The sequence below is a fragment of the Phyllobates terribilis genome, unplaced genomic scaffold, assembly GCF_046119375.1.
Source record: "Phyllobates terribilis strain yellow unplaced genomic scaffold, ASM4611937v1 Scaffold_1__5_contigs__length_1240528914, whole genome shotgun sequence".
Taxonomy (NCBI): domain Eukaryota; kingdom Metazoa; phylum Chordata; class Amphibia; order Anura; family Dendrobatidae; genus Phyllobates; species Phyllobates terribilis.
In genome coordinates, this window is record NW_027362761.1 from 965,436,212 (window position 1) to 965,448,386 (window position 12,175).

General features: G+C 39.1%; 1 protein-coding gene across 3 annotated transcripts in view; it reads right to left on the reverse strand.

The window, feature by feature from the left end:
- LRBA (LPS responsive beige-like anchor protein) overlaps nucleotides 1-12,175 on the reverse strand; it is a 646,348-nt gene that overhangs the window by 414,660 nt on the left and 219,513 nt on the right. For 2 of the 3 annotated variants that reach the window (XM_073642520.1, XM_073642519.1), the window contains exon 36: nucleotides 4,819-4,985. In XM_073642520.1, coding sequence (XP_073498621.1) covers nucleotides 4,819-4,985 — 167 coding nt within the window. The remainder of the gene's footprint in view (nucleotides 1-4,818; nucleotides 4,986-12,175) is intronic. The other variant, XM_073642521.1, reaches the window with a different exon arrangement.

Genomic DNA, 12,175 nt, shown 5'->3' on the forward strand with positions numbered 1-12,175 from the left:
CTAACCTGAGTGGGGACTTGCTTTTTTTGTTGATTGAGTCAAAGCTTTTTTGTGATCCAAAATGTTATGTAAAATGTTGCCATTTATCCTGTGCTCTACGCTGAGCACTGATATCGGGGTTTCCATTTAAATCTCTGAGAGACGCATTTCCCGAGGGATCCAATCACTATAATGAGGCAGCAGAGTTACTCTGGACTCCATCTGGCCTCTGTTCAGAGGTGTCCCTTTTTTCCAGAGGTGCACAAAACTGTGGCAGACAGCATTTTTATGCACACCTAAAAAGATAGACACTGCCGGATCATATGCCAGACTGCGTCCACAGTGCCTCTATCTTCCTCGTTAAAGGGAATCTTCTACCTAGGGTTGTGTCTGAATCACGTATTTCAGAGATTTACAAGGAAACCCGATGTAAGCACTCAGCGCAGATCGCAGGATAAATGTGAGCCGAGCCTTACTGCGATCTTTGGGAGGCAGAATGAACAAATCAACAGCAGGTGAAGAATTGGTTTTATTTATTTTGTACACCGTTCCTTGTGCGATTTAAGCGATTAGGCGACTTTATTCTTCGGGTCGTTGAGATTACAATGATACCAGATTTATATTGGGTTTTTATGTTTGGCTACTGTCACACCCTACAAGACGCTTTTTTGTTGTTGTAAAAACTGACTTTTGCATCACCAAATTTTAAGAGCTATCATTTTTCCATATTTCTGTCGACAGTCATGTAAGGTCTTATTTTTTTGCGGGACGGGTTGAGGTTTCTATTGGTACCATTTTTGGGCAGATGACATTTTTTTGATCGCTTTCTTTTCCGATTTTCCGAGGCAGAATAAACAAACCAACAATTCAGGAATTGTTTTTTGGGATTTTTTTTATGCCGTTCTGCATGTGGTAAAATTGATAAGGCAGCATTATTCTTCTGGTTGGTACGATTACAGCAAAATAATATTTATATAGTTTTTATGTATTTGCACTTTTACATAAAAACTTTTGTAGAAAAAAATAACTATTTTTGCATCCTTTATTCTGAGAGCTATAATTTTTTTTTTATCTAATGGAGCTGTATGGCAGCTTGTTTTTTTGCGTTTCAAGTGGACGTTACCATTTTTATTCACATTTGTCTTTGTGATCGCGTTTTATTTCACTTTTTGTTCGGCGGTATGATAAAGCATAGTTTTTTCCTCTTTTTCTTTATTACGGTGTTCACTAAAGGGGTTAACTAGCGGGACAGTTTTATAGGTTGGGTCGTTCGGGATGCGGCGATAACAAATATGTGTACTTTTTTTTCATAATAATACTTATTTATGGGTACAATATATTTTTTTCTTTTAGGGATTTAAAAATATACATATTTTTCCAACTTTTTTTTGCACTTTTTTTTTACTTTGTCTCATTATGGGACTTTCACTTTCTGCAGTCTGTTTGCAATTATAAAGGTATAGCAGTGTAAGATCACTGCTATACTTTATAACCTGTCAGTGCTGCAGACTCAAGTTAGTTAGATCATGCACTGGGCATGATCTAACTAACTTGCTAGTGCCTGGTGACCCGGATGTCATCATGACTACATCGGGTCACCAGGCCAACAATCAGGATCGCGATGATGTTGCAGGGTTTCCGATCCAAGAGCAGAGAGGCTTCTGTCCCTCTGCTCACTCGTTAAATGCAGCTATCACAGCATTTAGGGGTTAAGGTGCTGGGAGTGATGCGGGCATAGCTCCTGGCATTGAGTGCCGGGTATCAGCTGTCAGAATCAGCTGACACCCGGCAGTGATGGCGCGCGCGCGCACAGCCTCTGCGCAGAAACATCTCCATACGTCCCTGGTCAATATGTACCAGACCAAAGGGACATATGGGTATGTCTCATTAGAAAGGGGTTAAAAGGGGTTGTCCAAACAAACAAAGTACATTTTAATTACTAGATCTTGGAATAAAAATAAGTTCCACAATTGGATGTGCCCTGGAGCTGTGGTATGATCTGACCATGTGCCTGTATGGCGAGACAGCCATTACACAGCACATAGCAGGGGCACATTTATAAGATTATCTCAGCACAGGAACATTTTTTCTTAACACATCCAATTGTGGAACTTATTATTATTCAAAGGTCTATTGATTAAAATGAACTTTGTGGGAAAACCCTTTTAAGGCTTAATGTAAAATGTCCACCTTGAAACACTGTAGAGTCGAATCTATGCTGGAATGCGAGTGAAATAGTTGCTAATGTTGGACTTTGAACCAAGGGAAAGGGACTTGTAGTAAGCTATTTTAATTGAAATTGCAATTCTTATGCCAGGAACAAATTAAACCTTATCAATTCATCCATTATACATTGATTTGCCTAGATGTGATGGTTCAGAAAGCCAATGCCTTCCTCTGGTCCTTGGACCACAGAAAGTTTGATCTTGGCAGTTCTGCATAAAATAGTAAATACGTTTTCGATAGAAGGCAAAGCAGAATAAGACAGGAGATAAATGAAAGGCGTCTTGAAAACATACAGGACTTATGGGATAACGCAGAGGTTCATGGATTTACCAAGAGAAGACTCCTTTACGCAAGTACTAATGCTAGGATGGAATCTTTTGGGCCAGAGGTGAGGCAATATTTGTAGTTTTACACATTGCTTCCAACCTAGGAAACAAAATTTAAAAACTTAAAAATAGAGAAAAATAAGCACATTGTCTAACGATTATCTGAGTGCTGAGATTGCCCTTTGTAACAAGATTTAAGTGGTTCTTTACACATTAAGTTACTGTCAATAAGTGAAATTATTCAAAAACTGTTTGGCATATTTTTGTGCACTGAAATATCTGAAGATCAAAAGTGTTGGTATCAGATCTGTATGGGCCAATCTCTGCTAGCCATTACTCACGTGGGCATTAGCAGCAAACTCCAATGTACAGACTGCTAAGTGATTGCAACCATTTTAATATTAAACTCAATGTAGTCCATAAACATCTGGGCAGTCCACACATTACGTTATATTGAAGTTCTAAAACATCAATGAAATCGAAGCAGCTTACTCAAGTTCCTGGATTTACGAGGGTGTGAAGCTCACAGGTTGAGCTCGCCCCATACCTGGAAGATAATGGCTGCGTGTCACAGCCAGGACCTGCGTTTAACAGCCACAGGTGCAATGGAGCTCCACCTGCCACTTTTAACCTGTTAAATGCCACTATCAATTTTGACAGTGGCATTAACAGCGAGCCGGCATGGTGGTGGATCATTCTATGCGCCCATCACCCGCTATGCGACGTGATCGCGGGGAGCTGATGAGTTGCTATGACATATCTCGGGGTCTAATGAAGGCCTCCGTGTCTGCCAACATGGAGCGCCGTTGAAACTCAGCCTGTGGCTGGGCTGAAATTCAAAGGATACTGTAGTTTTTCCTATATAGAGCAATACTGTTCTAATGCTGCATATAGAACAAGCGATCAGGCTATCACAGTTTTTAGTCCTTTAAAGGGACTAACAAAGTTATTAAAAAAAAAAAAAAAAAAAAAATTATCACACTCCTTTATTAAAAAAAAAAAAAAAAAAACATTTGTGCTATCACAACATCCATTAAAGTCTGATTTATCAGAATATAAAATTAATTAACTATCGGTAAACACTGAACAGAAAAAAGTTGCTTGCTGTAACGATGCAAAAGAAAGAGTAGAGTGTAATAAGCAATGAAAATATCATATCTAGGCCAAAATGGTGTCAATAAAAATGTTGACTTGCCCCGCAAAATATAAGCCCCTACCCAGCTCCATCCACCTAAAAAAAAAAAAATTATGGGTCTAGAAAATTTGAGACCATTCTTTATTTTTTTTTTTTTATCAAACGTCAGATTTTTTTTCACCACTAAAATAAAAATACTGGACAAATTTGGGATAGTCATATTTGAAGTAATGACAAGAGTCACGATGCCAGGTCATTTTTACCACACAATGTACGCCGTAAGAACAATTCTAAAAAAAACTGTCAGAATTGCGTTTTGTTCGCATTTTCACTGCATAGGGATTTTTTTTCTCATTCTCCAGTAAGCTATTCTGCAAAAAACAAGTCCTCATCAGTCTATGTGAAGTCAGGAAAATAAAGTTATGGCTCTTGGAAAAAGGAGGAAAAAACAAAAACACCAAAACGGAAACTGGCCATGTCTGGAAGGGGTTAACAAAGAGGGAAAAAGACATGTATTTTTAATTTTTATTTGCACTTCCATATCAGAGAAAAGAAAAATTCTAAATAAAAATAGATCATAAAATTAAGACCCATGTATCTTGGAAAAAAAGTTGCAAAAATGATTTGAATATCCGAATAGGAAACATTTTTTACAGATGTACGCTAAAACCCCAAAATGTGCCTGGTCAGTTAGAGGAAAAAATGGACCGGTCAGAAACTAGTTAAGAAACCTCAGTTATCTGAATGTGACCCAACTTTGCAGTCAAATCCGCAGCTATTTATCAAACCAAAATAAAGAATAAGAAGCTGCAACAGGCCTCATGGAGGTAGAATGAGGCCTAACTATCCTTTCAAGAGCAAAGCTGTGCCACCGAAGGATCATCAGTAAAGACAAAAATACACATAGCTCATTACATAAGATTTCCCAGAGCTTGCAAGCAGGACCATTACTTCTAGTGTTTATTTTGGCTATACTTACTTATAAAGTGCTGCAGAGTATGTTGGTGCTATAAAAAAAATGATTAATAAAGCTTTACTTACATCAATTAGCAACACTGAAAAAAGGTCTTTATGGATCAATTCCAAGATTAACTCCTGATCCGGGTAAATATGCAGATGAATAAAGCAGAATACATTTTGTGGCAGTCTTACCTTGCTGAAGAACTTCCCCACGCTCCGTGTTTGTCGGTGAGAATATTGATAATCTTTTGTACCAGCTGGGTAGCGGTCACGTGATCTCTGTACTTGGCAGCTCTAATTAAATGGTCGCACATCTTTTCATCTTCTCTTTTTTCTGCCGAATACTGCGCACAAAGTGACTGTAAGAAACATGCAATAAAGTGTGTTCTAACATGTCAATGTATACAGCATAAGTACAAGAAATGTACAAATTTCTTTAGAGGAAGAAAAACAAAAAATAGTCAAGAAATCTAGCAACCTGATTTATTTCTTTATGGCATGAAAAGGTATTTTGGACATCATCATAACACATGTTCAGATTTTCCTTTCTCCCTTATATACCAGCTAAAAAGGCACAAATGATTTTTTTCTTTCTCAAATGCAAATCTGAAATAAATCAGACATACTGCGCTCACCTCTACCTAATTCTTTGGAACATAACCTGACACATTTTCATCAGTTTGAGGCCCTAAAAATGTTTCAGTCACCAAGCTTTCTACAATCCCATGCATACATGACCTGTTCAATCCAATGTTTCATATAAATACACGGCAGAAGACTAGTCTGTGCAACTATAGTCCTAAAGAGTTTTACTGTTAGAGGAGAACCCTAAATTACTGCTATACCAACAAAGTAAATTAATACATAGTATTTAATTGTATTTGTACAATCAAAATCCCACAAAAAAAGTTAGATGAAAATGCACATTTCTAAAGACAGGCAACCGAGGAAGTAGTAAATGCTTTAAAGTGCTTCCTAATGGTCTAATGGATCAGTCTTTACAATTTGAACAGCAACTTTTCATACCTGACATAAAATCTATAGATATAAATCACATTAGAGGCCCATTCTTTACCGATTATCAATCTCTGTCTCCTTGTGGAACATTAGCTTTGCATTTGACCTTACACAATGAAATGAAAATTAAGCCTCATAATGTCTTTTGTAAGAAAATTACAACCTAAAAAATGTTAAATACACTTGTTTCACACTTTATAATCCCAACTAATGATAAAAAAAGACTAAACATTACGTGCAGATCTGTTGTCTCAACAAAAAGGTAGAATTAATGATTACCATCATTTATAACACAAGAATTTCTAAGTAAAATTGAGTTGATGCTTGTGGAAAGGGATTCAAGTTTATCATACAGTGATATTTCAAAAGTTTGTGAACCTTTAGAATTTTTCAAAATTCTGCATAAATTTGACCTAAAATCTACCTCAGATTTTCACGCACGTCTTGGCAGTAGGTAAAGAGAAGCAAATTAAATAAATTAGTAAAAATAAAAAATGTTAGACTGAGGAAAATGATCCAATATCACACATCTGAAAATAGCAAAAGTATGTGAACAGTTTTCAGCATCTAGTGTGACCTCTTTGTACAGCAATAACTATGTAAACCAGGGGTCTCAAACTCATCCAAGTATATGGGTTGCACCTAGAAAAAAAATTGAATTTAATGGGAGTCATTCTTTGTAGGATGAGATGACATTTTTAGTGATATCTTTTTTTTTTCTGTACACCTTATTGATCATTTTTGGTGTGTTTTTTATTTACATTTTATTTTATGCTATTCATCATATGGGCTATGGTAGAGTTTTATAGCTTGGGTCCTTAAGGATGCAGCAGTAACAAAGGTCTATTTTTTTCCCCATTTCTTGTCCCCATACACTAATATTCTTACAATTAGCACCATATAGTAATTCTGGCCAACATATTGTAATATTGTCCCCATCCTGGTCACTATCCTTTAATAATGTCCCCCATTCTGGTTGATATCTTGTAATAATGTCCCCCATTGTGCTGCTCTTCACATACACAAAAAATTCCTTAATAATCATTAATTTTTTATATAGAGCCAACATATTCCGCATCACTTGACATATATTAGCATGGCTGTCCTCATTGGGGATCACAATCTAAATTCCCTATCGGTAAGTCTTTGGAGTGTGGGAGGAAACCGGAGAACCCGGAGGAAACCCATGCAAACACAGGGAGAACATACAAACTCCTTGCAGATGTTGTCCTTGGTGGGATTTGAACCCAGAACCCCAGTGCTGCAAAGCAACAGTGCTAACCACTGAGCCACCATGCTGCCCTTCTCATTCAACCTCGCTGCCTCGGTGAAACAGCGTCCTCTTCTATTCTACAGCCGGGGTGGCGCATGGCAGTAATATCATACATCGCCCGCGACAGGCACGCAGGCGTCATCAGCCAATCTCTGATTGGCCGGTGGATGGTGTTAAAGGCGTTGTCCACTACTTTTACATTGATGCCCTATTCGTATGCCCTTGTTACTGCACATCCACCTCTTATTCAATTGAATGGGAAGCGGATGTGCAGTACCCCACGCCGGCCACTACCACTTGATGGCCAAGCACCGCAGGTAAGGACCTCTGGCCGCCGCCACCGATAACGGCTAGTCAAGGGAATTCCGCGTGTGGGACCCTGGCCGATCACACATTGATGCCCTATCCTGCGTGAAAGTAGTGGACAACCTCTTTAATATTGTGGTGCAGAGAGCTGAACAAATGTGCTGGCATCAGTAGCCCCCTTGACAGGACCATGATCACCACGGGAGCTCAAGTGTCTGTGGGTCCCATGATGCAGCCTCACGCGCTGTATGCAGCCCATGTGTTTGAGACCCCTGATCTAGAAGTTCTCAGTAATTGTTGATTAGTCCTGCTCATAGAACATAATGTATTCAGAGCGCACACAGTGCACACTAAGGATTTTTTTTTCTTTTGCGGTTCAAGCGAGGAGGCAGTGGGATCCTATTATATCCAAAAAGAAATGTCCACTGCATACTCGATTAGCGAAGTATAAATGGTGAAGCTTTATTGATAAGGTACATAGCATCCAATAAGGACAGTCTGCATATTCCTGGTATTCAAAATATATACTGACTGATTTGATAGAGATTCCATTTATCGTACCATCATTCCGTATTGTCACAATCAAGGAACAAGCTCTTCTATATGAATGCACCTACTGAACCTTATCAATAAAGATTCACCATTTATATTTCACTAATCATGTGTAGTGGACATTTCTTTTTATTCCTGCACATAGTCCTGGAGGAAAATTTAGCCTATTTCTCCTATGAGACCGCTTCAACTTCTATGTTGATGTATTTTCTCTCCACTTAGGGGTCCTGCCACAACAATTCTATAGTATTAAGTTCAGAACTTTGATTTGGCCATTTCAATACTTAAACATTATTTTTCTTTACCATTCTTTTGTAGGAATACTTGCAAGCTTTTGGTCCTTCTGCATGACAAATCTTCTGAGATCCTCAGGAATCTCTGTTAATGCCATGATACACTTCCACAAACATGTGTTGTGACGGGAAGACTTTAAAGATTAAGGATTTATCAAACAGTCATACATACACCTAAAAAACTATATTCATCTTGCTCCCCAGGTCTATGTCTACTAGCCGGGCTCGGTCTTTCTTAGCCCTTAACCACATGCATGTCACTTAAACGGTAAGGTTTTAATTATTAGATTTAGGACCGTCCCAAATAGGGTCACCGTGATGTGGTGGGATGGCTTTTGCATTTAAGGATCAAAATTATGTTAATTATCCTATATTATCTTCATGTACTATTGCTGCTTATTTATTTCAGGGTATTTGCGTATTATGTTTCTGTCTTTGTCATCCCATTGATGGAAAATACCAGACTATAATTTATTTTAAATTATCTGCTAATCTTAAAGCTTCATGTGACATAGGAAAATCTTCCTCAACAATAAAAGATAGTCTAATATGTTTGACTCATTTGTTTATTTTCCTTCTTTATCTACTTGTTTGAAAATCTATGCAAAAATATTGAAAATTCTAAAGGGTTCAAAAACTTTTAAGCACCACTGTAAGGGCTCATTCAGGGTTTAGTTTATGTTGTACAAGTTCTATACCATGATTTTCACCCTTTATTATTAATGTAAAATGTACAATTTCCAAGCCATAGTCCGCCTACTAAATATTCAAAAAATGGTAATTTGGGCAGACTTATTTTATGTGTATGGCCAGTTTTAAAGTGGCACCGGTTAATTTAAAAATACAATGCATTAATAACTCTGTTGATTCAATGATTGATAACAATCAAGACATGCTGCTGAAACAGTGGTATTTGTATTGTACCGCTACGGGTTTATATGTCAACTCTCAAAAGGTTAAACATCTTACAAATGGTTCAAGGCAAACTGCAGTGTTTTCACTTTTTACAGAAAGATAATGTGTTTCCCCCTGAACACGGACTACTGATTTAATGATCTGGAGGCATTAAAGCAGCAGTCCCAGATAAATTAGTTGTAAATAATTCAGAAGGCAGTTAGACTGAATATACATTTACAGACCCCTTGTTCTCAGTCATTTATATTGCCATCCTCTCCAAGCACTGCTTCCTCTATAAAGAGCAATTCAAAGATGAGAGCGCGTAAGGATGAGAATTAACTAGTTAATGTGATCTGTATTCTCAGTGGTGTCTGATGAAAACATGGAGTGGAGATAACAGATACATAGAATTTTGTGTTTGTAGCCCAGACAGTTTTGATAATTTTGATGACACATACAATACTTGACATGAACAATACACAACATAAAAAATGACTGCTGATGCCCTTCCAAATGATCCAATTCACCAAAAAGGCATGGTCACCGAGCTTTCATTCTAACGTAACACTTCAGGCAAATGAAGACGACATTGTCTACCTAGTACTATTTGTACACTTGACCTCTGGTTTTCAGATTCCACCTAGGGAAATTCTACAAAAAAGCACGAATAAGCCTTGGAAGAGCGAAATCTCGAAAGCACAAAAGCAAAGTAAATTCTGCCAATGACCATGTCTGTCAGGCATGTTCAGCTCTGAAGTGATGCTTCTGTCATCCTGAGCCTGAAAGTATTGATTTTTCACAGCAACAAAACAGAAAAAAAAATCCACCAATGAAATAGATATAGTATCATCCTCTTGATAATAGCCACCAAGGTTACTGGAGGCACCACACTTATCAAAAGTATCACTTCCATTCCTCCAGCTTTAATAGACTAGATAGGAGATATTTAAACACTCCCATTCTATCGCACCGGCTTTAACCCAGGTTTTAGTCTGGAACTCACAAGGTATGAAATTGTGCATGTAAAATGCACTGCTCAAAAAAATAAAGGGAACACTTAAACAACAGAATATAACTCCAAGTGAATCAAACTTCTGTGAAATCAAACAGTCCATTTAGGAAGCAACACTGATTGACAATCAATTTCACATGCTGTTGTGCAAATGGAATAGACAATAGATGGAAATAATTCGCAATTATCAAGACACCCTCAATAAAGGAGTGGTTCTGCAGGTGGGGACAACAGACAACATCTCAGTACCAATGCTTTCTGGCTGATGTTTTGGTCACTTTTGAATGTTGGTTGTGCTTTCACACTCATGGTAGCATGAGACGGACTCTACAACCCACAGAAGTTGCTCACGTAGTGCAGCTCCTCCAGGATGGCACATCAATGCGAGCTGTGGCAAGAAGGTTTGCTGTGTCTGTCAGCATAGTGTCCAGAGGCTGGAGGCGCTACCAGGAGACAGGCCAGTACACCAGGAGACGTGGAGGGGGCCGTAGGAGGGCAACAACCCAGCAGCAGGACCGCTACCATCCGCCTTTGTGCAAGGAGGAACAGGAGGAGCACTGCCAGAGCCCTGCAAAATGACCCCCAGCAGGCCACAAATGTGCATGTGTCTGCACAAAAGGTTAGACTCCATGAGGGTGGTATGAGGGCCCAACATCCACAGCCCAACACCGTGTAGGACGCTTGGCATTTGCCACAGAACACCAGGATTGGCAAAGTCGCCACCGGAGCCCTGTGCTCTTCACAGATGAAAGCAGGTTCACACTGAGCACATGTGACAGACGTGACAGTCTGGAGATGCAGTGGAGAGCGATCTGCTGCCTGCAACATCCTTCAGCATGACCGGTTTGGCAGTGTGTCAGTAATGGTGTGGGGTGGCATTTTTTTGGAGAGCCACACAGCCCTCCATGTGCTCGCCAGAGGTAGCCCGACTGCCATTAGGTACCGAGATGAGATCCTCAGACCCCTTGTGAGACCATATGCAGGTACGGTTGGCCCTGCGTTCCTCCTAATGCAGGACAATGCCAGACCTCATGTGGCTGGAGTGTCAGCAGTTCCTGCAAGATCAAGGCATTGAAGCTATGGACTGGCCCGCCCGTTCCCCAGACCTGAATCCGATTGAGCACATCTGGGACATCATGTCTCGCTCCATCCACCAACGTCACATTGCACCACAGACTGTCCAGGAGTTGGCGGATGCTTTAGTCCAGGTCTGGGAGGAGATCCCACAGGAGACCATCCGCAACCTCATCAGGAGCATGCCTAGGCGTTGTAGGGAGGTCATACAGGCACGTGGAGGTCACACACAATACTGAGCCTCATTTTCACTTGTTTTAAGGACATTACATCAAAGTTGGATCAGCCTGTAGTGTGTTTTCCCACTTTAATTTTGGGGGTGACTCCAAACCCAGGCCTCCATTGGTTAATAAATTTGATTTCTATTGATTATTTTTGTGTGATTTTGTTATCAGCACATTCAACTTTGTACAGAACAAAGTATTCAATGAGAATATTTCATTCAATCAGATCTAGGATGTGTTATTTGAGTGTTCCCTTTATTTTTTTGAGCAGTGTAAAATGTTACTTAGATTAATACACACTGAAGCTAAAAAAACAGACAATCATGTATACACTAGAATAAGAAAATATTCACTTAGCTCTATGAACAGTGGTATACCATGTAAACCTCTAAAGTGAGAATGGTAGGGGAGATGCATCAAAAACTAAATCATACCTGCCAAAGTGGGAGTGGAGTGGACAAAAACAAACAAACAAAAAACACAACACATAAAAGCTACTCACCACATAAATCCCCACCAATCTAATGCTGATGGGAACTATGAAATGGCAACTGGGTACACAACTACTGCAGCCAAATCACTGGCATCATTAATTGTGTCATGTGACTGTAGAGGCCATTTGTGGTTACATGCCCAATCAGCACTTCATCATTCCCATTGACATTAGTCTATTGCAATTATGAGGTTAGAAGTGTGTGCATTTTTTTTTAAAACATACATTCAAATATAAGAACAGAGAAAGGTAAAAACTTTATATTTGGTACTAGAGAGAAAAAAAAACCCTCAAACTAAAATATAATAAAAACTACCACCACCACTCACCCTTTAAAGCAGGGGTGCACAACTCCAGTCCTTAAGGGCCACCAACAGATCATGTTTTCAGCATTTCCTTTGTATTGCA